The following is a 23,693-nucleotide window of genomic DNA, read 5'->3' as shown; positions in this document are numbered from 1 at the left end:
AAGTAGTGTAGTGTAACGTCGGCTTTAATAGCTCTGATGAGTCTGTAGATTAAGCCGACTCAGGGACGCCAAATAATGTAGGGAAAACCGGTTCAGGGACGCCAAATATGTAATCATAGTGGCTCTCTGAAGGCACCAGTTCTGTAGGGTTTGGGCATTTACTGAGACAATTATTAATTGTAGCAGTAAATCACAAAGTTGATTCTTTTGATGGCTTTAGAATCCAACCATGCGACATAACTCAAACAACGCACACACACAGGTACTAACACACGAGGATACATTTATTAATACATAGAATATGCATGTAAACCTAACAGATCTTATCGAGAGGGTTATCAGAATACAAAAGGTATATATTCAATCAGTTACAAAGTGTTACACATATCAAGAGGACATACGTTCAGTATATCATTCATTAAGACCGTTTCGTAAAGTGAACTTGGTTACAACTTCTACATTAGATACTCAAACAAGTACATAACTCTTAGGAATTAAATTGATATCAACTGGTTTGGATAACAATTGAATTCTCGAGCTGTAATGCAGTGAAGTTGAATACCAATCTCTGGGGATTCAGATCTCCTGCGGACTCAAAGAAACAGTTGCAGGCTGTTGCTGTCCAATCCGTGCTTTCTGGCTAGGTGGCAGGCTGTGCTGTGCGGCTTGCGACGGTGCGCTGCTGATGCTCACTGTTGGCTTTAACTAGCAAAGTTTGTGCACAGGAGAAAAGATGACTGTGGGTCCCAGCAAGTCAGGAAAAGGACCGGTTCGTTCCTGATGAAGAGCTAGTTCTGAATAGTAATTCAGCTGTCCACAGTTCCGACCTGTTCACGAGGCCTGCTGCTGGTTACTCTCTGGCAACCTCCACTCTAGACTCTTAGAACAAAGGAAAGTTCTGGCACTCGGACACACTGGCCGTTCCGTGGTTGTCCGGGCTGAGTCTCAGGATGGTCAGGAGGCGCGCTGCGAGAATGTCCTGCCCTTGGGAGCCCTCTGCTCCTGGGCCGTCCTGCCCTTAAAGAATCTTGTTGAATCTGAATCTGAATCTGAATCTGAATCTCGTCTGAATCTCACAGGCTCTCTGTGTTGCCTGTTTTTACCTGGAGGAACTTCAGCTCGTTGATTGGCTGAAAGTTCCATGGGCATCAGAGTCCCACGTGCGTTACTCGGCCCTACCAGTCCCTGATTGGTTGATCAAGGTGAGAAATGAGTCACTTAGTCCTGACACTTAGTAATGCAGTCCAGATGTCCAACTGGCACTCCCTAAACAGATAGGCGCCAATGGATGACCATTGATCATGATAGCCAGGCTTACCTAAGTGCATCCCCCTGTAGGAGCTGTCCTTATCAAAAGAAAACATCTTGCATGAATAGTTTCTCTGTGGCTGCACCACAGAGATGAACAGAGAAATGGGGCCTCATTTGGGAAGCTCAGAAACACTTAATTCTGCCTTATTATTAAGCCTCACCGCTACAAGTCATTGCTTTGTGCTCGGTTTTTTTTTTTAAATAGTCTTTTAGTGAAAGCTGTACCATCTCTGTTGGATTTATGTCAGGGGATTCAGTTGAAGTTTTACCCAGTTTCCTCTCTCTGCTTTAAGCCTCGCTATTGCTGCTGTGTTTCAGATCGTTGTCCTGAAAGATGTGTTGCTCCTTGATGTTTAACCACCACTTCCTCGAAGTGATGTGATGTAGGGCATTGTGAACGAGTTAGACTTTGATACAGTACAAATAAATGTACTGTATCAAATTCAATGTGCTGTAGTGGCTTCAAAGTGAAGTGTAAAGTGGCTGGAATACAGTAAGAGTTCATTCCAAGCTGAAGAGAAAAGACTTGGTGCATCTCCTCTATCACATTTTAGCTTAGAGGTAATTGATTATTAAAGTTATTAATAATATCTTCCGTATAGCATTAAAAAAGAGGTGATACACAATGCCACCTCTGTAACTCTTAAGTTTACAGAAAAAATCCCCCAGAGCCACACAACATTGTCCATGCCCTTCCTGTGTCTAATAACCCTGTTACGCAAGGAAACAGCACATAAGTCTTTGTTTAAAGTTAATCGGCACATACGATCTCTGATGGAGTATCAGAGGTCACTTCATGGACTTCCTTCTTTGAAATAAAAAGTGCTGTAATAATGTACATTTTATCACAGTCTTCAATGCTTCTAGTTCAGCAGGATTTTCACAACAAGCACATTGTTTAATGAGGGTGACATTACCCACTATAGGACACAAGTTTGAGTCGGAGTGTGTGTTAATAAAACAGAGTGTGTTTTATTAAAGGTGTAACCCGTCTGTCTTCACTGTTATGGTACAGTTTCAACATATTGATAAGCTTTTCACCTATTACTGTCAATTGCAAAAATAACCCTTCTTCCTTATACAATATATACAGTTCGGTTTAAAGTTTTAAAATCAAGTTAAACTGTTGGCTGATTACTGGCTGCTGAAATTATGGATTAAGCCAAAATATAGATTTTCTCAATTCAGATGTAAACCTGAAGGAGGTACATTGTTTTTACCATAAGCTATAATAGTGGACTATTTTTATGTATTCAGCATATAAGAAAAAAACCAAACATAAAGCTCTGATCGTGCTTTGAACCACCTGGCTACAGTGCACTACATTACAGTGCTTTGCCCATTATCACAAGGAGAATAAGATTTAAAAAAAAAAGAAACAAATGTCAAAATGTGATATTTTAGCTGTTCAGTTACACGATTCCATATAAATATAACTATCATGTCGTATTAAATCATTACAACTTTTTTTACAATAACAGCAAGTGGTGTTCTTGCTACGTATTCTTTAAAAAGTATAAAACATTATAACGTTTAATGAAGTACAATAAGTTTTATAATGTTAGAACAAGCACGTTAAAACCAGAACCCACTGTAAATTACTAAGTTAAAGACTTTGATGCATAACATATTTATGAAGAGGGTAGAATAATATTGTGTACTTTTGTCCAACTGAGAAATCTTGCTTTTATACAATATACCTAATTTTTAATTAGTTTAATGTTTAATATGTTGTAATACAGAGTTTTAAATGATTAAAAGTCTAAACACTATACAACTTAAGTTCTGTAATTAGAAAAAGATTGTCCCTCAGCAGTGACCAGGATTTGAAATATGGCATTTTCTGGCATCAGCCTAAATGCTGCTCATTACTTTAAACTTCCCCGGCTCCACCTGGCAGTGTTACAAGGTGTAATACCTTTATTTGACCTTTATTTCTCTAGACCTTGAGGAACACGCACTGTGATTTGTATTTTGAATGGCTGGATCTCTACAAAATAATACAGTTTTTATTTTTACACAGAAGTCCAGCTACACAATAATTCACTGAATAAGACTGAATTGAACAACTTTCTAAGTTCCTTAATTCTGAACAAATCACAGTGAGAAACATTGGAATGTATTGAAATTACAGTGGCAAATTACAGAGTCCTTAATAATCACTGACTTCAATCAGCTGATTTGTCAGTCCCAGTGTGTATCCATACGGGACTTTTCTAAAAGCCATCATGTTTCACAGTTATCACAGTAAATAAAAGAACTCAGAGTGTAGTGAAGAACCACACTACACAAACCCCTGGTCTGCACAGGCAGGGACATGAGAGAGCACTGAGGTTCCTGTGTTGTGATGTCAGCTTAGTCCTCACATTAAGACACTCAGTGTGAATACAGAAGAACACAACACAGTACAACACTGCACTACACACACTCCAGTCTGCAAGGGCAGGGACATGAGAGAGCACTGAGGTTCCTATAATGTGATGTCAGCTCAGTCCTCACATTAAACAGCTTACAGTCGAAGCCAAAAAGATCAGTTTTGGTCTCATGATACCATGAATGTGTTTTTTGTCACTCTCCCATGAAGCCCACATTTGTGAAGCAATTATCGATTGTCATGTGCACAGTGTCTCCAATCTCAGCCGTGGAAGACTGATTCCTTCAGAGCTGTCACAGGCCTCTTGGTGGCCTTCTTGATAAGCGCTCTTCTATCCTTGATACTCAGTTTTTGAGGACACCAGGTTCTTCACAGTTTCAGAATTGTTCCATCTTTTCTACATTTCTTTGTAATGGACTCTGCTTTATGGGATATGTGATCCCTCAGAAATTCTTATACCTTTCCCCTGGTTGGTGCTTTTCCACAACCCACACACACTTTGAAAGTCCCATTGTCTTCAGGTAGATTTGTTGGGAGCTGTACTTATCAGTTGTGGGAGCTGTATTTACATTTGTCCTGAACTCATGTGAAACAATGAAATTGCACACAGGTGAATTCTATTCAACGAATTATGTGACTTCAATAGACATCTAGTTGCACTACAGCCTATTTAGGTGAGTCATAGCAAAAGGGGTTGAATATTTAATATTCTTTTTCAATCACTTGATTTATGTTTTATTTTCAAATTTATGAGGATCTGTTGAATACACAAAACACTCCGACATTATGGAGTGTTTTGTGTCGATCAATGACAAACAATCACAAATAAATACATTGTGATTCTATATTATAATGGTTAAATGTGAAAAAGTCCAGAGTCAGCATGAATACTTTTGACAGCCATTTTAAGTTGCAATGTACTTTGTGTTGAGTTGTATTGTACCACACTGAGCTCCTATTTGCTATGTAGAGCTGAGTTGTGTTGTATTGTGTTGTGTTGATAAGACACAGCAGTGAAATAATGTTGCTGCTTTTCTGGGAGCAAAGACAGGAGCTGAGACACTGAGTGTATTAATGTGAGGACTGAGCTGACATCACAACACAGGAACCTCAATGCTCTCTCATGTCCCTGCCTGTGCAGACTGGGGGTGTGTGTAATGCAGTGTAGTAGTGTGTTGTGTTGTTCTGTATTCACACTGAGTGTGTTAATGCAAGCAATAAAGTGTACATAATCCTGAGAACACTCCCCCTACTGTGAAGCATGGTGGTTGCAGTATCATGCTATATGCTTCACTGCATCATGGCCTGTGATCGCAGAAGGAAAACTGGATGCAGCAGAGTCCAGAGGAATCCTGGAGTAAAACCTGCTGCAGTCTGAGACTTCAGAGGAGATTCATCTTTCAGTACGACAGTGACAAAAAACATACAGCCAAAGACACACTGCAGTGGTTTAAAAAGAAAACAGGTAAATGTTCTGGAGTGGCCCAGTCAAATCCTGGACCTCAATCCAATCAAGAACCTGGAGTTGGCAGGAGTTGGAAACTGCTGTTGACCAACTTTTTCCATCCAACCTGGGAGAGTCTGAGCAGTTTTGCAAAGATGAATGGACAAAAATTGCAGTGTCCAAATGTGCAAAGCTGGTAGTAACTTATCCAAGAAAACTCATGACTGTAATTTCTGCCAAATGTGCCACTATCAAATACTAACTCAAAGGTGATGAATACTTAGGCAATCATTTTCCATTTTAGGAACAAAAAACGGATTTATTCCATACAGGTTTAACAGCCGAAACGTTGTTTCCTTTCTTCTCTTTTCAGCAGGGAATTAACCTTTACTTGTTCCTTTGCAGCCGACGCATGCTGACGCAGCTCTCTACTTGAACATGTTCCATTTTCTATTTATAATTAATTTAGGAGAATCTGAAGTATTTTGTTTTCACTTTGCCACTTTATAGTATATTTTCTGTCAATGACAATAATATCCAGGCAAGTACATTATGATTCCATACTGAACCACAATAAAATGTAAAGAAACGTCCAAGGGGGTGAGACAAGTACTTTTGATATTCACTGTACATGAATTACACACTTTATACCTGAATTTTAATGTGGTGTTGCCTTTTTAACCTTTCTGTGTTTTTTATAAAAAAGTAGGCAGCTACATTTACTCCAGTGTGCTTTTATCAGCTGTTAAATTTATCCTGTTGTGTTGAATCCACAGCCCTGGGCTCCCAGCCCTCAGTGTCTCTCCTCTCCCCTGGAGGAGATCAGGCCCAGCTGCTGTGCAGATCAGAGAACTGGTTCCCTCAACCTGCAGTGATCTGGACAGACAGGGATGGAAACGAGGTGACATCACAGCCCCACACAGTGGACATGGACAGTCAGGGGCTCCTCAGTGTCAGCAGCTACATCCCAGTCAAACAGGAGTCCAACATCTTCTCCTGCCTGGTGAGAAGTGCTCTTCCTATGCCAGACTGGGGATCTCAGCTCCACATAGCCAGTGAGTATTAAACATGAACACTGGAGCTCACCTGTAACACAGCTGAGGTATAACACACACCCAGGGTATAACACACCTGGGCCATCTTGCACTAGGAGCTTATTATGAAAGAACTCCACTCTAAACCCATTATAAAATTCAGCACCATTAAACAATCTGTGAAACACAGTTAAATTAGGAAACAGAAAACTTTCTGTAAATGTTTTGTCTGATAATCAAGTAAAAATGAAAAATCTTGAAAAATACAAAACTAAATCAACTCTACAGCTGTGAGTGTTCCAGCACTGATCTTAAAGCATAAAAGTACATTGCGAACTAATTACTTACTATAGTGATGGTAAAAAAGAAGCGCAACTCTCTTTGTTGGACTGAAATTTCAACCTTCATTACTGAAATAACAATAAACAAATGAGAATAATAGGAAAACCAAACAGTACAACAACAAAAACAACAGGAGAACAATAGCAAGTGTGAACATTAACAACAGTTGTCTTGCAGCCCTTCAGTATCTTGTGTGACCGTCTCTTACAGCCCCACTGCTTGACACCGCTGGCACATAGAGCCAATGAGCCTCTGAACCTGCAGTTGCGGGATGGTATCCTATTCCTGCAGAAGGGCCTGACGAAGCTGCTGGCCACTGGCAGGCGGAGGGTCACGTCTCTGGATGGTGCGATCCAGGGCATCCCAAAGGTGCTCTATGGGGTTCTTGGACATTGAATGTCCTGTTGGTCTGCTGAAACCTTCTCTGCAGTCGGGACACAGTGGAGCGACTTACTCCTTAGTGTCTGGCAACTCTGGCACATGACATGCCTGCCTGCAGCATGCCAATGGCCCTCTCCCTTGCTTCTGGTGACAGTCAAAGCATTATGGAATGCACAGAAACTGACTAAGTGTGGCCTTTTTCTTGCAGTGATCTGAAATTTGAATTAAGGCCTTTTTAAAGGCGACCTGAACAGGTATTGTTCCACCTGGACCTCGTTGGGTAAATGTGCACCTAACGAGCTTTTGTGTGATTGACAAGTTGCAGTGCCTCACTGCACAAACTGTATTGCTGGTCAGAGGGCTTAAATCAAATTGACACATTTTTGTGAAAGTACACAAGCTATAACTATAGTATTCTTATTCCAGAAAATGTTGCGTTTCTTTTTTCCATCAATATATATGTGATGAAGGAGGAGCTCAGCACCAGTCTGTTCAGATGAAGTGAACCTGTGTGCAGGAGGGGAGCAGGCTGGAGAGGGAACAGGCGGCGCGGTGTGTGCAGTAAACACACAGGAGTGAGGACAGGCAGGCACAGTCCAGGGTCTTGGTCCAGTGAAACAAGGGTCAGATCCTGGAAACATACGAGTGAAGCAGGAGAATCCAAAGTCAAGGAGGCAAACTGCTAAGAGTAAAGTACAGGGGAAAATCCAGAAGATTAGATCAGGATGGAGCAGGGTTGAAACTAAGTAAACACAGAGGAGTATAACAGGCACAGGTGTGATCTGGGAATGAGGTGTAGTCAAGCCAGATCAGGAATCCAGAGGGAAACAGGTACTGCAGACTTGAGAGTCCAGAAGACTGTCAGAGCAGACTTTAAATAACCTGACCCACCTGATGCAATCTGTCAGGTAATCCAGGTTTCCTGTCTGATTGCATATATACTGATTGACAGGAGGGGCATGGTCAGCTGCTATCACTCCATGACACTATGTTCATTTAGCTTATTCTGAATATCAATCCACTTATTTATCTGTTTTTCAGGGGACTTTTTCCCTCCACCCTCAGCATTTGGATGGATGGTGACATTCTTCCTAACAGTAGCTGTAACTATAGGAGCATCAGTATTTCTGCTGATCCAGTGGAGAAGAATGAACAGTATGTGCTCATTAAATATTCTGTATGTGTGTGTCTGAATATCTGTATTAGAATGAGTTTAAAATCCCACTATATGACAAAGTGTGAGCAACACAGGATACCTCCTCTTGGTTAAAGGGTCAGTGTACACTATATCTAGATCTGCAGACCCCAAGAGAGTGTCAGTGCAGAAGTTTGTGTCAGTCTGTGTCAGTGATACTGACTGTGTCTGTTTCTTACAGCAGAGGAGACACTGTGGGAATCTGAAATATATTATATCAATGCAGTAAATGGTGAGTAAATTAATGTGTTCTATGTATGCATTTTGAAGTGTGTCCAGATTAAATAATTTAAGTTTCTTCCTTTGTACCTTACTCACATTATGGAAAATAATTTTCTCAACATTACTTAATTTAATTTAAAAATGCACTGAAAGTAATTAAACAATTTAGTCAAACTGCAATTACAAAATGATAGTGTTAAAAGATTATATCAGTTTAATTATGTTTGTTTCATATTAGTGTGCTTTGATTGTTTAATTCATTCTTTATTATTTACAGGAATTCCTCTTCTTCAAGCAGAAATGGGTAAGAACCTCAGACTGGACTGACTGCAGTTTTCTCTACAGGACTGTGGTGTCAGTGTCTGAAAGGCATTGATCTACACGGTGCTGAAGAGCAAAGTACTGGACTGTCCTGTACTGAAATTAATTCAACTGAACTTGTACTTCCTACAGTATCTCATACAGGTGTCTCTTCCCCTGTAACACAATCAGACTGTTATAGTAAATACAGCTGCTGGAAATGGATCGACAGTGTGACAGATCCTGTGAATTAAAGTAGTGATGTGATGATTGTAAGGGACTCCAGTGCTGCTCACTCTGTCAGAGAAGTGAGCTCTATTAACACACAGACACAGTACAGCTGAGGGCCAGTGATGTGAACACAGAGAGTCCACCTCACTGAGCTGTTAGGTTTCATTTATTTCAACATGTCCCTCGTGTGAGCAATAGGGTGGCACAGTGGTCAGTTTTGGGTTAGGTTCTGGACCTGTTGTGCTATCCCTGTGGAGTTTGTATGTTCTCCCCATGATTGAGTGGGTTTCCTCTCACAGTCCAAAGACATGCTGGGATACTGGTTAACTGGCTTCTGGGAAAGCTGGCCCTGTTGTGAGTGTGTCTGTTTCTGTCTGACCTGCGATGGACTGGGGTCATGTCAGGGGTACCCTGTCTTGTGCCCGATACTTGCCTGGTCAGGCTCTTTACTCTCCACTTCCCACACAGTGGATAGAGATAGGCAGATGGATGTTGCTTCCTGTGTCTGTTCTCCATTCTTGTCAATGAGATCATACGCTGCCCCTGAGCTGCTGTGAGGAACAATAGCAACAGGAAACAGACATCAGGAGTCACAACTGTAAAGAAATTGCAGTTCAAAGATCCCTTTTTAACACTGGTCACCACAGATTCCCTGACAGTTCATACTGAGATTGTCTAATTACAGTTATATCAGGTGTTCAGACTTACCTGTCAGGTACAGTATACATATGCAGTGTCAGCATATCTGTGCCATCAGTTTCCTCACCACAAGGGTGTTTGTGTGTTACTGAGGCTCCTGAGAAGCACAGCTCAAGTACATGTGAAGGCCCAAACCTACTATCACTAATGGTCAGTCTTAAAGCCATTCCTGTCATCCTTATAGAACTGGGAAAGTGATCTTCTGTGTCTGTGTCTGTGTCTGTGTCTGTGACCCACAAATACAAACATTTATTAATTATATTATAATTATATTTTACAGCAAAGAATTGCACTGATGTTTACTTGGCTCCACTGTATTAGAGCTTCAGTGCCCTGTCTGTATCAGACTGATACTGTCTGTGTGTTAGTCTTCCTGGATCAGGCCTGGTGTGGAGATGTGCTCACCATGGTGTGTGACTGGTCATCTCTCACTGTCCAGCTGATGTCCAGAGATATGGCAGTGTGACCGGTGAGCAGGACATCTCTGTATCATAGGCAGTGATACTTGTCACTGTGGGTACAGGACACTCAGACAGTGATACTGCTCACTGTGGGCATGGGTCAGTCAGACAGTGTGAGAGCAGTCAATACTGTAAATACAGAAAGTCAATGACAGCTCATCACTGTGGATAGCAGACTGTGTTTATGTTTTATTTTCTCAATAGTTCAAGCACCAGAGTCCTAGGTTGTCCTGTGATGTGTTTGTGTGTCTTATTGCCTTGTTCTGCTCAGTGTTATTGAGACTCCAGTCTTACAGCCACTGCTGCTCACACTCACTGACACTCTGATCCACACTGCAGTGGAGACTGGGGATCCTGAAATGGACTGACTGCAGACTGTAGTATAATTTCTGGTATAATAACAGATAAGAAGCAGTTATGTTCTTTAATACAATAAATAATTACTCTGTCTCTCTCTCTCTCTTCAGATGCTGTGAAGCGAGCTCCTATTCCTAAATCACGTATGTACACTTTGTGGAACTCTGCTGACTATCAGCACTGACTGTACTGACATCTTATTACCAGTGCGTGACTGTGATTAACAGTGTCTGTATCTCTGCGTTCCAGTGTGTGACAGTGATTAAAAGTGTTTGTATCTCTGTGTTTCAGAATGGCAGTGGCTTTGCAGTGCTGCAGGTAGGTCTGTTTCCTGTTGAAGATACAGACACACTACTGCTATTGAGCACTTATATTAATGGGTATTGAGTCATAGTGAAATATATCTCTGATGAGAGAGGAAAGAGAAGGTTCACAGCAGGTTCAGATCATATTCATATAAAAAGCTTCAATTTCTTTCACAGTGATCATGTTGTCATTCAGCCTGTGGAATATGTCTGTAGTGACTGAGCTATAAAATCACTTCATATATAAAAACCGTTTTACACCAAGAAAAGCTGACAGTTTTTGGGGGGAACTGCATGTCTTGAGTACAGATTGTGACACAATGGAGAATACAGAACATTATTGAAATAATCACACAACTAATGGTAACTGATCATCATGTACAGAGTAAGGGCTTGCAAAATCACAGTAACAACACTCTTGCACTGCTGGCCTGGCCTCATGCTCACACACCAACACCACCACATTATACCAGGAAACACATTTCAAAAGTGTAGTAAAGCATTTGAACAGTGGTGTAGATATGTATTGTAATCAAACAAAGACAAACAAATATTCCACACTGAGATTCAGTTTTTACATTATAAAATCATAAACTGTATTTATGTGTGGTTTCAGACACAAGTCCAAAGTCACACCCCCTTTTCTGTTATTTTTTAAGCTAAATAACCCTGAGTCACTCTAGATGAGACTAAATATAACTGAATAACCCTGATCTACTCTGAATTCAGCTGGAGTGCTCCTCAGTTACTCTGAGTACAGTGAATAACAGACTATCAGTGTCAGTGTGTTCGTCATTGTAAAAGAAACAAAGATATTTTGCAGTTAGAGACAGTGTACAATTAATGACACAACAGTGATAGTTAATGTACTTCACAAATAAACTAGTACTAACGTGTGTGTGTCACTGTGTGTGTGCAAAAATATGTGTTAGAATCAGTGTCATTGTCAGTGTGACTTACCCATTGATTTATATATATAATTTATAAATCAGCTTTCACAATATTTGTCCTTCTCTCCTGTTCACAACACTACATCACACTACACTACAGGATTGTCTGTGCTGGACACAATGTCCACCAGGACACTACAGCTCAGTACTGACCCTCTCCTTTCTTCTGTACAGGTGAAGGCAGCCCCATCCCTGACCTGCGTAAGTCCACTGTGTGTAAAATCACAGCTCCTGATGGGCTCCAGCTCTCTACCTGTCAGTGTGCTGAGGAAGAGTGTGTATGTAGGAGATAAGGGGTATATGAGGTGTAAATGGTGGATGTTGCACATTGGTGGTGGTGGAGGAGAGTCCCCATTACCTGTAAAGCGCTTTGAGTGGAGTGTCCAGAAAAGCGCTATATAAGTGTAACCAATTATTATTATTATTATTATTATTATTATTATTATTATTATTATTAAATGAGGGATGTGTGACTGATTAACAGTGACTGTATCTCTGATCCACTGTGTGTCTGTGATTAACAGTGTCTGTGCCTCTGTTCCAGTGTGTGTCTGTGATTAACAGTGCCTGTGTCTCTGTGTTCCACTGTGTTACTGTGATTAACAGTGTCTTTATCTCTCTTCCAGTGTGTGTCTGTGATTAACAGTGTCTGTATCTCTGTGTTTCAGAATGGCAGTGGCTGTGCAGTGCTGCAGGTAGGTCTCCTCTTGATGACACAGACCCTGGTGTCTTTGGTTATTGAGTCAAATTTCAGAAGGTCACTTTTAGGTGATCATTCCTGATCTGTGAACAGAAATAGATGTATTTATTTCCCAAACAGTATCTGTGTAACATTCTACATGGATTCTTAGTGGTATGCTATGAAGATCAATTAAAACTTCAGGTTAGGAATTTCTGTCTCCATCCTGTGTTTCACTCCAGTTTCCTGTACAAGTCTCTCCTGAAGTGGCTGACAGTGTAGAAAACTCATTTTGCCCAAAGGTCATGTGTTCTGCGGTCTCTTTTCACTCTTTCATGAGAGTCTACAAGTTGAATTTGGCAGAGCCAGTGATCCTTGACTACAAACAGTCTGGGAGCCCAGAGGGATTCTTTCTGCCAGAACACTCTGACAGTGTTACAGGACACTCAATTGTGCACATTTTAATGGATGTGTTTACTGAAAGCTGTAATTTACGGTTCATGGAATGGTGTCACCACAGCTGCCAAGGGCTCAGGGACAGATGCCTATAGCCCCTCAGTCAGAGGGTATTTATATATACCCCCTGAATAGGTTTTTTTTTTACAGAAGCAGTGTTGGTGTATAGATGGACAGAATAAAAAAATGAGAGGAACAACATACTTATACATATTTGGTCAAGTGTTAAGTCACAATATGGCTACGGGTATGAAAGAGAACTTGAATCTGTTGGTTTTGGAGTTGGGGAGTCAGTACCTGCGTTCCGATGGGAGTAATTGGATATTATTAAATAAGAGGTGTGAAGGATCATTACATATGGATCTTGCTTTACACAAAGCATGTGAATGCTAGAGAGGGCTGAAAGATCAGCACCAATGACCTTCTGACACATTTTCACAAGTCTCTTCAGTTTGTTCTTGCTTCTCAGATTTATGCTAAACCAGCAGATCAGGGTAAAAGTTAGAACAGATTCAAGGAGGGACCGACAGATCAAAACCAACAATGAATCATCAACTTTTAAGTAGTTAAGCTTCCTTAAGAAAAAAATACCTTTTCTAAAGGTTCAGGTCAATATTGACTTTAAAGCTTAACTTGGAGTCCCCAAGGACTAGTACTCATGGACTTGCTCTACTAGATCTTCCCCAGTGTAGGTGAGGGTGGGTATATTTCCTATTAAGTCATATTAAGTCAAGACAATATCATGTCTTTGGTCTTGGACACATTCAGCGTGAGGAAGTTTTGTTCACACCAGGGGTAAACTCATTAGCAGTTGGTTTGTGGCTCCACTCGTTTGCTTACAGCAGTCTAACAATGAAAAAAGTAATCTGCAAATTTGATTATATGTCTTGAGTGGTGACGGCTCTGGCAATCGCACAAAGAGTAAGAGGGACAATGCACATCTTGGGACCCTGTAGAGGAATGCTTTTTGTTAGATTAAACATTGTTGATTCTCACCCTCCGAGTTCTGTCTGTTAGGAAATCAGTAATGAGACAATGAGGGGCTCTTCCCAGGGCAGGGGGCATATCTGTGTGTCCCAATAAAGCTCAGTCAATGCTGCTGCGCACAGGCCATATTATTGCTTATATTGCTTATATAATACCAGATATTAAAATATTAGGAAGTACTGTTCCCTTGCGGGCCGACCACATGCCCCAGGAAGGTAACCTCCTCCTCAGGAGCTCGCATTTCCCAGGGCTGAGCTTCAACCTGACCCGCCGGATGCAAGCCAACACCAACCGGAGGTTCGCCAGAGCCTGCTGGAAATCCCGGGCATGCACAAGAATACACTCACTCCGGAGACCGATGCCAGCACTCGCTCCATCAACCGCTCAAACATCGCCAGAGCATTACACAGACTGAACTGCCAGAGCCGTTGGCCAATGGGGAAGGCTGTCTTCGGGCGAGCCTCGGGGGCGAGCAGAACCTGCCAGTAACCGCAGCGGAGGTTGAGCGAGCTGAACCAGGAAATGCAATCCAAGGCATCATCTATCTGCGGCAGCAGATAGGAGTCCTCTGGGTGACCCCGTTCACCTTTTTGGAATTTCCACAAAACCTTCATGAGCCTTCTTCCGGACCACAACGACCGGAGTGGACCATGGGCCTGTGGAGGGATTGATGACACCCCTACCACGCCCATCTCCCGAACCTTCTGCTGCGCAGCTGCCCACTTGACCTGGGCCATCTGCCAGGTGTCAATTTCATACTGCATGAGAACTGTGCGGGTCCAGTCCTCCTCCCTTGCCGTGAGACCAAGAGACAGAGACCCGCCGCTGCTGGTCTTGCATGAGGCCCTCGCTGCTATTCCTCAACAGCTGCCCTACAGCACACCTTGTCTCCTCCCTGCATTGCCCCCAGTTGCTGCCCTATCAGATGCCCAGGCAGGCAGCTCGGAAGCCAGCCCCAGCATGCTCACCCCAGGACTCACAGCTCTTGCTGACCCTGGCCCCCGCTTCCCGCTCCGGGCAGCCCACGACCCCTGGACACCCCCCGCCCTGCCCCCGCAAGACGGATTAGGTCCCCCTTCCCCACCAACTTGCTGGCCCACGTCAATGCCACCACCCACCTGCTGTAACCAGTCCAACCCCAGCATACAGTCCTCATGGAAGAAGGGGTGTTTCACCCTTGCAGCTCCAAACTGCACGGTGAGCAGCCACTTGCCGAGGACCTCTGCACACTGTCCTGCCACTGTTCTGAGACGCAGGTTGGTGGCTGCCCATCCAGCCTAGCAGGACAGCGGGCCGGGTCAGGGTGATGTTCAAGCTGGTGTTGACCAGGGACTAGCAGGGTCAGGAGAAACACACTCTGGCTGTGGCCACGGTAGCAGGCAGAGCGGGGTTAGTGTCGTTCAAGGCGGCCTGCCCCCCTTTAGGCTGCCCTGCTCCTGTTTCTCGACGGCTTCCAATGGCCCTGGGGCTCCGGGGCTCTGCACTCCTTCTCTCCGCAGCAGTGACAGGTGGCCCGCTGTCACTGTTCCGCTGGTGTCTCCTCCTCGATTCCTCCGATGTGGCTTCCAGCAATGCAGCTATCTTTCTCTGTAGGTATAGGAGAAAAGGAGAGAGATGTGTAGAATATAATAACTCTGACAAATGCAAAGGTACTTATAGAAGGAGTTCTGGACAGGTTATTGTTCATCCCCAGGATGGTTTCAAGTTCAGTTTCTAGGTGGCTCCATTTCTTTCACCTTTACTGGGTCCGGTTTGATGCCGTCACACACAACACTGTATTCCAGCAGATGAAGGAACTGATCACAAGGGAGCCAGGACCCATTCTTACTTACTACAACCCAGACAAAGAGCTGCTACATGTCATAGAGCTTCCTGGATGCAGTACTCCTGCAACAGAGTAAGTCAATTGCCTGTGAATCAAATCACTGACAGCCACTGAGCAAAACTATGCTCAAATTGAGACGGAGCTGTTTGCTGTTCTCTTTGGAAGCAAATGCCTCCATCAATATGTGTACAGTAGAAGGGTCATCGTAGAGTCAGACCACAAACCCTAAGAGTCCATACTCAAAAATCCCCTCACAGCAGTCCCACCGTGCCTCCAAAGAATGATCTTACAGCTACAAAGATACGACTTTGTGATTCTGCACTGCCCAGATAAAGACATTCCAGTAGCTGTCACACTATCCAGAAAGTCCATCATGCTCAAACAGCTAGTCCAAACAGGTTGACCAGAGGTGACAAGAAAATGCCCGGTGCTCATCACTGAATACTGGAACCACAGAGAGAGGAGATCTCACTGATCAATGGGATCCTATTCAAAGGGAAAACAATAATCGTGCCACACACTCTGAGACCCCGAAATGCTTCAGCACATACACATCGGTCATATGGACATGGAAAAGAGAAAACAACGAGCCAGAGACCTCCTTTTTTGGCTTGGAACGGGGAAACAGATAGAGGCCATTATGGATGAATGCCCCACCTGCCTACAGCACTGCAAGTCCAACCCAAAATAGCCAATGATTTCACATCAGATTCCTGAAAGGCCATGGCAAGTCATCGCTACAGATCTGTTTACGTGGAACAGAGAAGACAATATAGGAGCTGTCGATTACTACAGCAGATTTTCTGAGCTGGAAAGACTCCACTCCACCACTGCAGCAGCCATGAGCTGTAAACTCAAAGCAATGTTTACAAGACATGGAGTATCTGAGAAAGTAATATCAGACAACAGACCAAAGAACAGCTCACAAGAGTTTTATGACAGCATGGGATTTTGTGCACACTACAACAAGCTCCCACTACGCTCAAAGCAATGTATTTTCTGAAAAAAACAGTACAGACAGCAAGGTCAATACTTGAGGAAGAAGCTGAGAGGAAGGACCATATCTGAGTCTACTGAAGCACAGGAATGAACCACTTGATGGCTTCAAGTCACCTACACAACTCCTCATGAGCCGAAGACTGCGCTCAATCCTTCCTACCACAGGTAAGCACCTACAGACACAACTTGTCCATCCTGAATGAGTACGCACCAAGAGAGAACGAAGCCAAGTGAAGCAAAGGCTTTACTGCAAGCGGAATGCAAGACCCCTACCTGCACTGGAACAAGGCGGTACCATTCGTTTCCAACAGAAAACCGGACAGTGGAACCCTGCCACAGTCATCCAGCCTATGGGAGATGAACTGTCTTACCTCATACACACCAGTGAAGGACAAAGCTATCACCGCAACCGCCGTCACCTCCTGAGAGCAAAAGAGGATCAATCTACATCTGAGCAACAGCACCAGCCAGACGATGAGCCCACCACTGATCAGGAACCACATCGGAGCAGAGACGAGCCGGAAAAGAACCCTGCCAAAGCAGACACCCAAACACTTACTTACCTCCCTACCAGGTCTGGTCACAGAGTCAACCTGAACGTCATTCCTGACCTACTGTATGAAATGTAACAGGTGGAGGTGGATTGCTGCCCTCAATGAACACGTGTACAGTACACATTCATCCATTTTCCAAACCGCACCCAGGGTCACAGGGGAAGCTGGAGCCTCTCTAGGTATGCAATGGGTGCAAGGCATGGGATGGAGGGTCTGGCACCCGACATGAGACATAACCCCGCTGCCCCGAGATGATGAGCCTCATGTTCTACCAGCAGAGCTAGCCACAAACATACGCGTTTTCTTTAAAAATATAGTGCTCAATGTTAACAGAAATGTACATGCATTCATTAAAATTGTTGTGCTGAATGTAAATAGTGAGACAAATATGCCAGAACATTGTTCTTGCCATGATGTACGATGCTCATAATGTACAAAATGTGTTGACTGTAACATGAGAATGTAAATATGTGGAACAATTTGAAATACTTATAGAAATATTTAAAATACAAAATAAAGCTTTTGAAATATGAAGCATTTGAAATCTTGTATGTTCTTAATAGATAACATTGTTCATATGTTGAAAGAGTACATTACAAGATGCTCACATTCCAGTTAATGTTGATTTAGTAATATTGTTTGCATTTTCTTATTTACAAAAAAAGGGAGAATGTAATACTTGCCATGAATGCCAATCTACATGTGTAGCTACATTACCCATAAGACCCTGAAGTGTGTGACGTCAGTTGAGCTAAGATGGCGGTTAAGTAAAAGCATATCCATTCTCCAGGTCTCTTTATTGAACTATAAAAGTACAAGAACAGTACACAATAGAACATTACATAATGTTTGCTGTTTTATTCCCCAGCTGCTGTGACTCTGGACCCTGATACAGCTCACTGTGAGCTCATCCTGTCTGAGGATAGGAAGAGAGTGAGATGGGGAGAGAGGAAGAGTCTCTCTGACAATCCTCACAGATTTGATGCCAGGCGTTGTGTCGTGAGCAAGGAGGCCTTCACCTCAGGGAAACACTACTGGGAGGTGGAGGTGAATGACTGGTGGAGAATAGGAGTGACCAGAGAGTCTGCAGAGAGGAATGGAGAGTTCAGATTGTCTCCACAGGACGGTTACTGGTGGCTGAACTCTTACCTCTCTGGCTTCTTTGATGAATTCTCCGCTGTCACTGACCCAGTGACTCATCTACCCCTTAGTCTACGGCCCAGAAAGCTGGGGGTGTGTGTGGATATTGAGGAGAAGAAGGTCTCCTTTTACATAGTGGAGTCCAGAGCTCATATCTACACTTTCACTGACATGGTCTTCACTCAAGGGGAGAAGATCTATCCTGTCTTCTGTACTGGGGATCGTAATAAAGACCTTGTGTTGCTGCCTGCTGTTAGTGTGGAGATTAAACCCATCACTGACTCATGAACACAGGCTGACTCTCTCCCAGCTATCTGTTCCACTGGTAATACTGTGTTTAATTTGTGTTAGCATATTATGTATTTTGTATTTTATGCTCTTATTGGGTTTATTTTTCCTGTGGTGGTTTGTTAAGTGTGAGAGCAATTGTATTTGATCTCTGACCCAGGGGGAAGTGTGGTGTGGTTATTTTTTTTTCTACTCTTTTCTTCATTTTAGTTCCCAATAAAGTGTGATAATCAGCCAGTGAAAGCTTTGTTTTCCTTCATATGAAAGCCCAAAACCCTAAACCGAACCCAGAATTTTACTTCTGTTTGGTGGCAGAGTGGGATTTTTTCTTCACAGACAGAAACCTGGGCTCCACGTCAGTCTTGTCTTCCATCCTACCATTTGGACATTTCATGTGGACGATTCTCTGTCCACAGAGGGACTGTGTCATGAGAGGTAGTTTTAACACACTCCCCTGTGCGCTGGTTAGTGTGGTAATTGTGAGACACTCCCTAGAGCAAGCGGGCTAGAAGATGGCTGAGCTGCTCAAGTAAAAAGTAAAGGTAAATGCATTCCTGGTGTTGTGTTTGTCTCGCCCTCTGCAGCCAGAGGGCACTCCTTCTCTGTCCTGTCTCTCATTTCCGGTTCTTTGCTGTCCTTCTGGTGTTTCTCTCTCTCTGAGGCTATATATTTCTGGGTCTTTCATTTTGCCTGAAACCTGCCTAGCACCAGGTCGCCCCACGTCCGCTACCTGAGGGCATAGGTTTCTATACAGAATTTCCTGAACAGCCGAGTCCAGGCTAACCCGTCTTGCCGCTACGCACAGGGTCTTTTCACTCTCCTGTCATTCCACAGTTCGTCCTTTCCGACATCCGTGACAGAATGTTGAGCCATTTTCGACCCCGCGAGCGCCGTCTTTTGTTTTTTCCGCAGCTTTTTTCTTTTCTCTAGGCTTTTTTTTCAGTTCTTCTATTCTAATCGCGGGATGCTACTCCTGACTTCCGTGCCTGTGAGCTGGTCATTCTGTGTTATGACTTCCTGACATACACTCTTGATTACCTGGCTTTCCTCGGGTTGTCTCCCCTGATTGAATGTTGAGCTGGCTCTCCCGTCCTTATTGCTGGATATCACTCCGGTCTTCCGTGTCTGTGAGCAGGTCCTGTACCTGGCTTTCCACAGGTAGATCACTCCGATATCAGTGATAGGATGCTGAGCTTTTTTCCTCTCCCTTTCTAATTGCTGGATATCACTCTGGTCATCCGTGTCTGTGAGCGGATCCTGTGCCTGGCTTTCCTCGGGTTGTCCACTCCGAGATCAGCGTTAGTTTGGTGAGTTTTTGCAGTTCCTCCATTCTTTTCGCTGGATATCTGGCTGGATGTTTGTTGTGGTTTGTGCTTGTGTACTTGTCTTTTTTTGTTTTGAGTCTCCGGAGCTCTACTCGACCCCCCCTTCCTCTACCCAATAAAGGTTTATACCCTGGAGGAGGGGGCAGCTTTCAGCAGTGGACTCCCGGAGGTTTCCTTTCAGTTAAATTAGGTTTTTCCTCCCCCCAGTGCTGTGCAGCTCATTTATTTGTTTTGGCGTCAGGACCCGCCCATGAAGGGGGGGAGGCGGTACTGTCACGCCTTCTGCAGCCAGAGGGCGCTCCTTCTCTGTCCTGTCCCTCATTTCTTGTTCTTTGCTGTCCTTCTGGTGTTTCTCTCTCTCTGGGGCTATATATTTCTGGGTCTTTCATTTTGCCTTTGCTCAGCATTGACGTTCGGATATCCTGAAACCCGCCTAGCACCAGGTCGCCCCAAGTCCTCTACCTGAGGGCATAGGTTTCTATACGGTGTAGCGGCAATGCTTGTTAATAAGACAGAATTAAGTGTTGCCGTGCTTTCCTAAATGAGGCCCCGTCTCTCTCTTCATCTCTGTGGTGCAGCCACAGAGAAGCTATTCATGCAGGCTGATTTAAGATGTTTTCTTTTGATAAGGGACAGCTCCCAAGTGGGGATGCACTTAGCTAAGCCTGGCTATCATGATCAATGGTCATCCATTGGCGCCTATCTGTCTAGGGAGTGCCAGATGGACATCTGGACTGCATTCCTAGGTGTCAGGAGTAAGTGACTCATATCTCACCTTGATCGACCAATCAGGAACTGGTAGGGCTGAGTAACCCACATGGGATTCTGATGCCCATGAAACTTTCAGACAATGAACGAGCTGAAGTTCCTCCAGGTAAAAACAGGCAACACAGAGAGCCTGGAGAAAGACTATTGGAGAGACTATTCTAAAGGAAATTCAAAGGAAAACTCCAGGGGTGCGAGACAATTCCAGGGCAGGACGGCCCAAGAGCAGAAAGGATCCCAAGGGCAGGACATTCTCGCAGCGCACCTCCTTACCATCCTGAGACTCAACCCGGACAACCACGTAACGGCCAGTGTATCCGAGTGCCAGAACTTTGCTTTGTTCTGAAAGTCGAGAGTGGAGGTTGCCACGAGTAACCAAAGGATCCACCCGAGGTTAGCATCAGCAGCAAGCCTCGTGAACAGGTCGGAACTGTGGACAACTGAATCACTATTCAGACCTAGCGCTTCATCAGGAACGAACCGGTCCTCTTCCTGACCTGCTGGGACCCACAGTTATCTTTTCTCCTGTGCACAAACTGTGCTAGTTAAATCCAACACTAACTAGCCGGCCAGTGAGCATCAGCAGCGCACCGTCGCAAGCTGAACAGCACAGCCTGCCACCTAGCCAGAAAGCACGGATTGGACAGCAACAGCCTGCAACTGTTTCTTTGAGTCCGCAGGAGATCTGAATCCCCAGAGATTGGTATTCAACTTCACTGCATTACAGCTCGAGAATTCAATTGTTATCCCAACCAGTTGATATCAATTTAATTCCTAAGAGTTATGTACTTGTTTTGAGTATCTAGTGTAGAAGTTGTAACCAAGTTCACTTACGAAACGGTCTAAATGAATGATATACCGAACGTATGTCCTCTTGATATATGTAACTCTTTGTAACTGATTGAATATATATCTTTTGTATTCTGATAACCCTCTCAATAAGATCTGTTAGATTTACATGCATATTCTATGTATTAATAAATGTATCCTCGTGTATTAGTACCTGTGTGTGTGAGTTGTTTGAGTTATATCGCATGGTTGGATTCTAAAGCCATCAAAAGAATCAATTTTGTGATTTACTGCTGCAAATAATAATTGTCCCAGTAAATGTCCAAACTCTACAGAACTGGTGGCTCGTGAGAGCCTACTACACTTGTATATTTTTAAATTGTGATTCATAGTTTTTATTGCAGTAAAAGCATCACATGGAACGTGAGACTGGGCTCTTGTGGTGCTGCAGCCCTGGACCACTAGGTGTCGCTGTGCCCAAACCCTGTCTTTTTACAGCCATTCCTCTTCGCACTATATTTTTATGTTTTTTGAGAGACTTCAGAAGGCTTCAACTGATGCATAAAAATGTAGCATCATGTGTTCTCACGTTATGAACTCACTTACACCTGGGATCTGCTTTATTCAAACTAAGGTTTCTAAATATGGGTACTGGGTATTGTTTAAATAAAAGCTGCGACACTTTTCACAAATCGCGATCTCTTAAACGCGTGTGATTTGAAGGCTCTTAGTAATTTTCGCAAAGTTATTGACATCTGAAAAATCGTGGTCTCAAAAACAGTCATTTTAATAAGCGAAGGTTATGAAAACCGGAGAAAACAAATGACTCTGAACTACAGTATAGCAGGGTTTCCTGTCTCCTTTTACAGTTGGACGATAACATACCAGATTCACACTCACCTTTTTTCTATACATACATTGTCATTGATCTCTGCAGTACTAAACACATCATACTGAATTAAAGGTTCGGAAATATATGTTTCTTGTCTTCTTACACAGCTCGACAATAACAAAGCAGATTTACACTCACCTGTTTTTATACAAACGGTATGTGTTAATTACAGTCCAGATTCAGAGCGAATTTTTACAAACCGATATTTTACACAGAAGATTGACACAGCTTTGCGTTGTGAATCTCTTTCTCTATTGGTTTTATTGAATGTGGCACTATTAGACAGACAGTGCACTGGGATAGGGGGATGCTGTTCATGAGCCAATAGCATTTAAACACCCACACTGCTGCAACTAAGTGTGTTGGGTAGCCCACACACAAATCTTCATTTACAGAGCTCCTGTAGCCTTTTTTCAGTGTCAGCCAGTACTCAGGGAAGAGACATTTACAACCCATTCGACAAGGGTTAAACACACACAAGGGCAGTAAAATGTATGACATTACATGGACAGATCTGAATGAAATTTCAGGCTATCGAAAAAAGTAAATAATTAAATAGCCCATAGCCCAAGACAGAAGACAAGACTGACAAGTAGCCCAAGTTTCTGTCCGTGAAGAAAAAAACTTGCCGCTGCCACCAAACAGATGTAAAATCTTGGGTTCAGTTTAGTGTTTTGGGCTTTCATATGAAGGTAAACAGAGCTTTCACTGGGCGATTATATCAATTTATTAGGAACTAAACATCTTACAAACTACAACTCCCATATACACCCTGAGGCACTTTCTGATGGCATCACAGTGCCTATTCCGCCTGGCTGATGACGTCAGCAGGTCCCTCCCAGTTCAGGCAGCTTTACAGGCACCGGCACGTGCAGGAGAGACTCGCACGGGATTTCATTTTTAATTCATTTCAGTTTTCAAAATTTGAAAAAAAAATACGAGAGGGTTTCCAGAGAAACTTAAGCATGAAAGTTTTATGAAACGGTACCCAAATATGCGATTGCTGTATAGAATGAATTTTAATTTAAAAAAATTATTGAACACGAACATTAAGCTGTTTACATCTTCCGCCTGAGAACAGTCACCCGTTGCTACCCAACGCAGAAACACAGCCACTAACTAGCAAAGAGAAGACATTAGCTACCTAATATGATAAAGAAATAAATGATTATTTTGTTTATTTCTTTTGCACATTTATTTGAACATTTCCATCGATTATACAAGCACTTGGAAACTGTCCAATCCCTAGTTCATCAGGCATTTTACCGGTCTGGCGCCGGTCTGTGTCTTCCAGGATATAATGCCAGCGAACTCTTGTTTTTATGTCCACTATAACAGACAATCTCCTTTGCTTTTAACCGAGCGTTTAGTAATTTCCTAAAATGAAA

At 43.2% G+C, this 23,693-nt stretch overlaps 1 protein-coding gene and 1 pseudogene across 4 annotated transcripts in view; both read left to right on the top strand.

The window, feature by feature from the left end:
* The window catches only part of LOC138242800 (butyrophilin subfamily 2 member A2-like), a 33,735-nt gene extending 14,964 nt beyond the window's left edge, over positions 1-18,771 (top strand). For 2 of the 4 annotated variants that reach the window (XM_069198351.1, XM_069198354.1), the window contains 9 exons: positions 5,906-6,184; positions 7,928-8,041; positions 8,263-8,313; positions 8,581-8,607; positions 10,462-10,494; positions 10,643-10,669; positions 11,781-11,807; positions 12,275-12,301; positions 17,975-18,771. In XM_069198351.1, coding sequence (XP_069054452.1) covers positions 5,906-6,184; positions 7,928-8,041; positions 8,263-8,313; positions 8,581-8,607; positions 10,462-10,494; positions 10,643-10,669; positions 11,781-11,807; positions 12,275-12,301; positions 17,975-18,534 — 1,145 coding nt within the window. In that variant the 3' untranslated portion in view covers positions 18,535-18,771. The remainder of the gene's footprint in view (positions 1-5,905; positions 6,185-7,927; positions 8,042-8,262; positions 8,314-8,580; positions 8,608-10,461; positions 10,495-10,642; positions 10,670-11,780; positions 11,808-12,274; positions 12,302-17,974) is intronic. The other 2 variants (XM_069198352.1, XM_069198353.1) reach the window with 2 other exon arrangements.
* LOC102695046 (zinc finger protein 721-like) overlaps positions 1-23,693 on the top strand; it is a 1,154,024-nt pseudogene that overhangs the window by 948,432 nt on the left and 181,899 nt on the right.

The sequence above is a fragment of the Lepisosteus oculatus genome, chromosome 14 (assembly GCF_040954835.1).
Source record: "Lepisosteus oculatus isolate fLepOcu1 chromosome 14, fLepOcu1.hap2, whole genome shotgun sequence".
Classification (NCBI taxonomy): domain Eukaryota; kingdom Metazoa; phylum Chordata; class Actinopteri; order Semionotiformes; family Lepisosteidae; genus Lepisosteus; species Lepisosteus oculatus.
The sequence above is the reverse complement of the archived record's forward strand: the minus strand, read 5'-3'. Positions and strand labels throughout refer to the sequence as shown.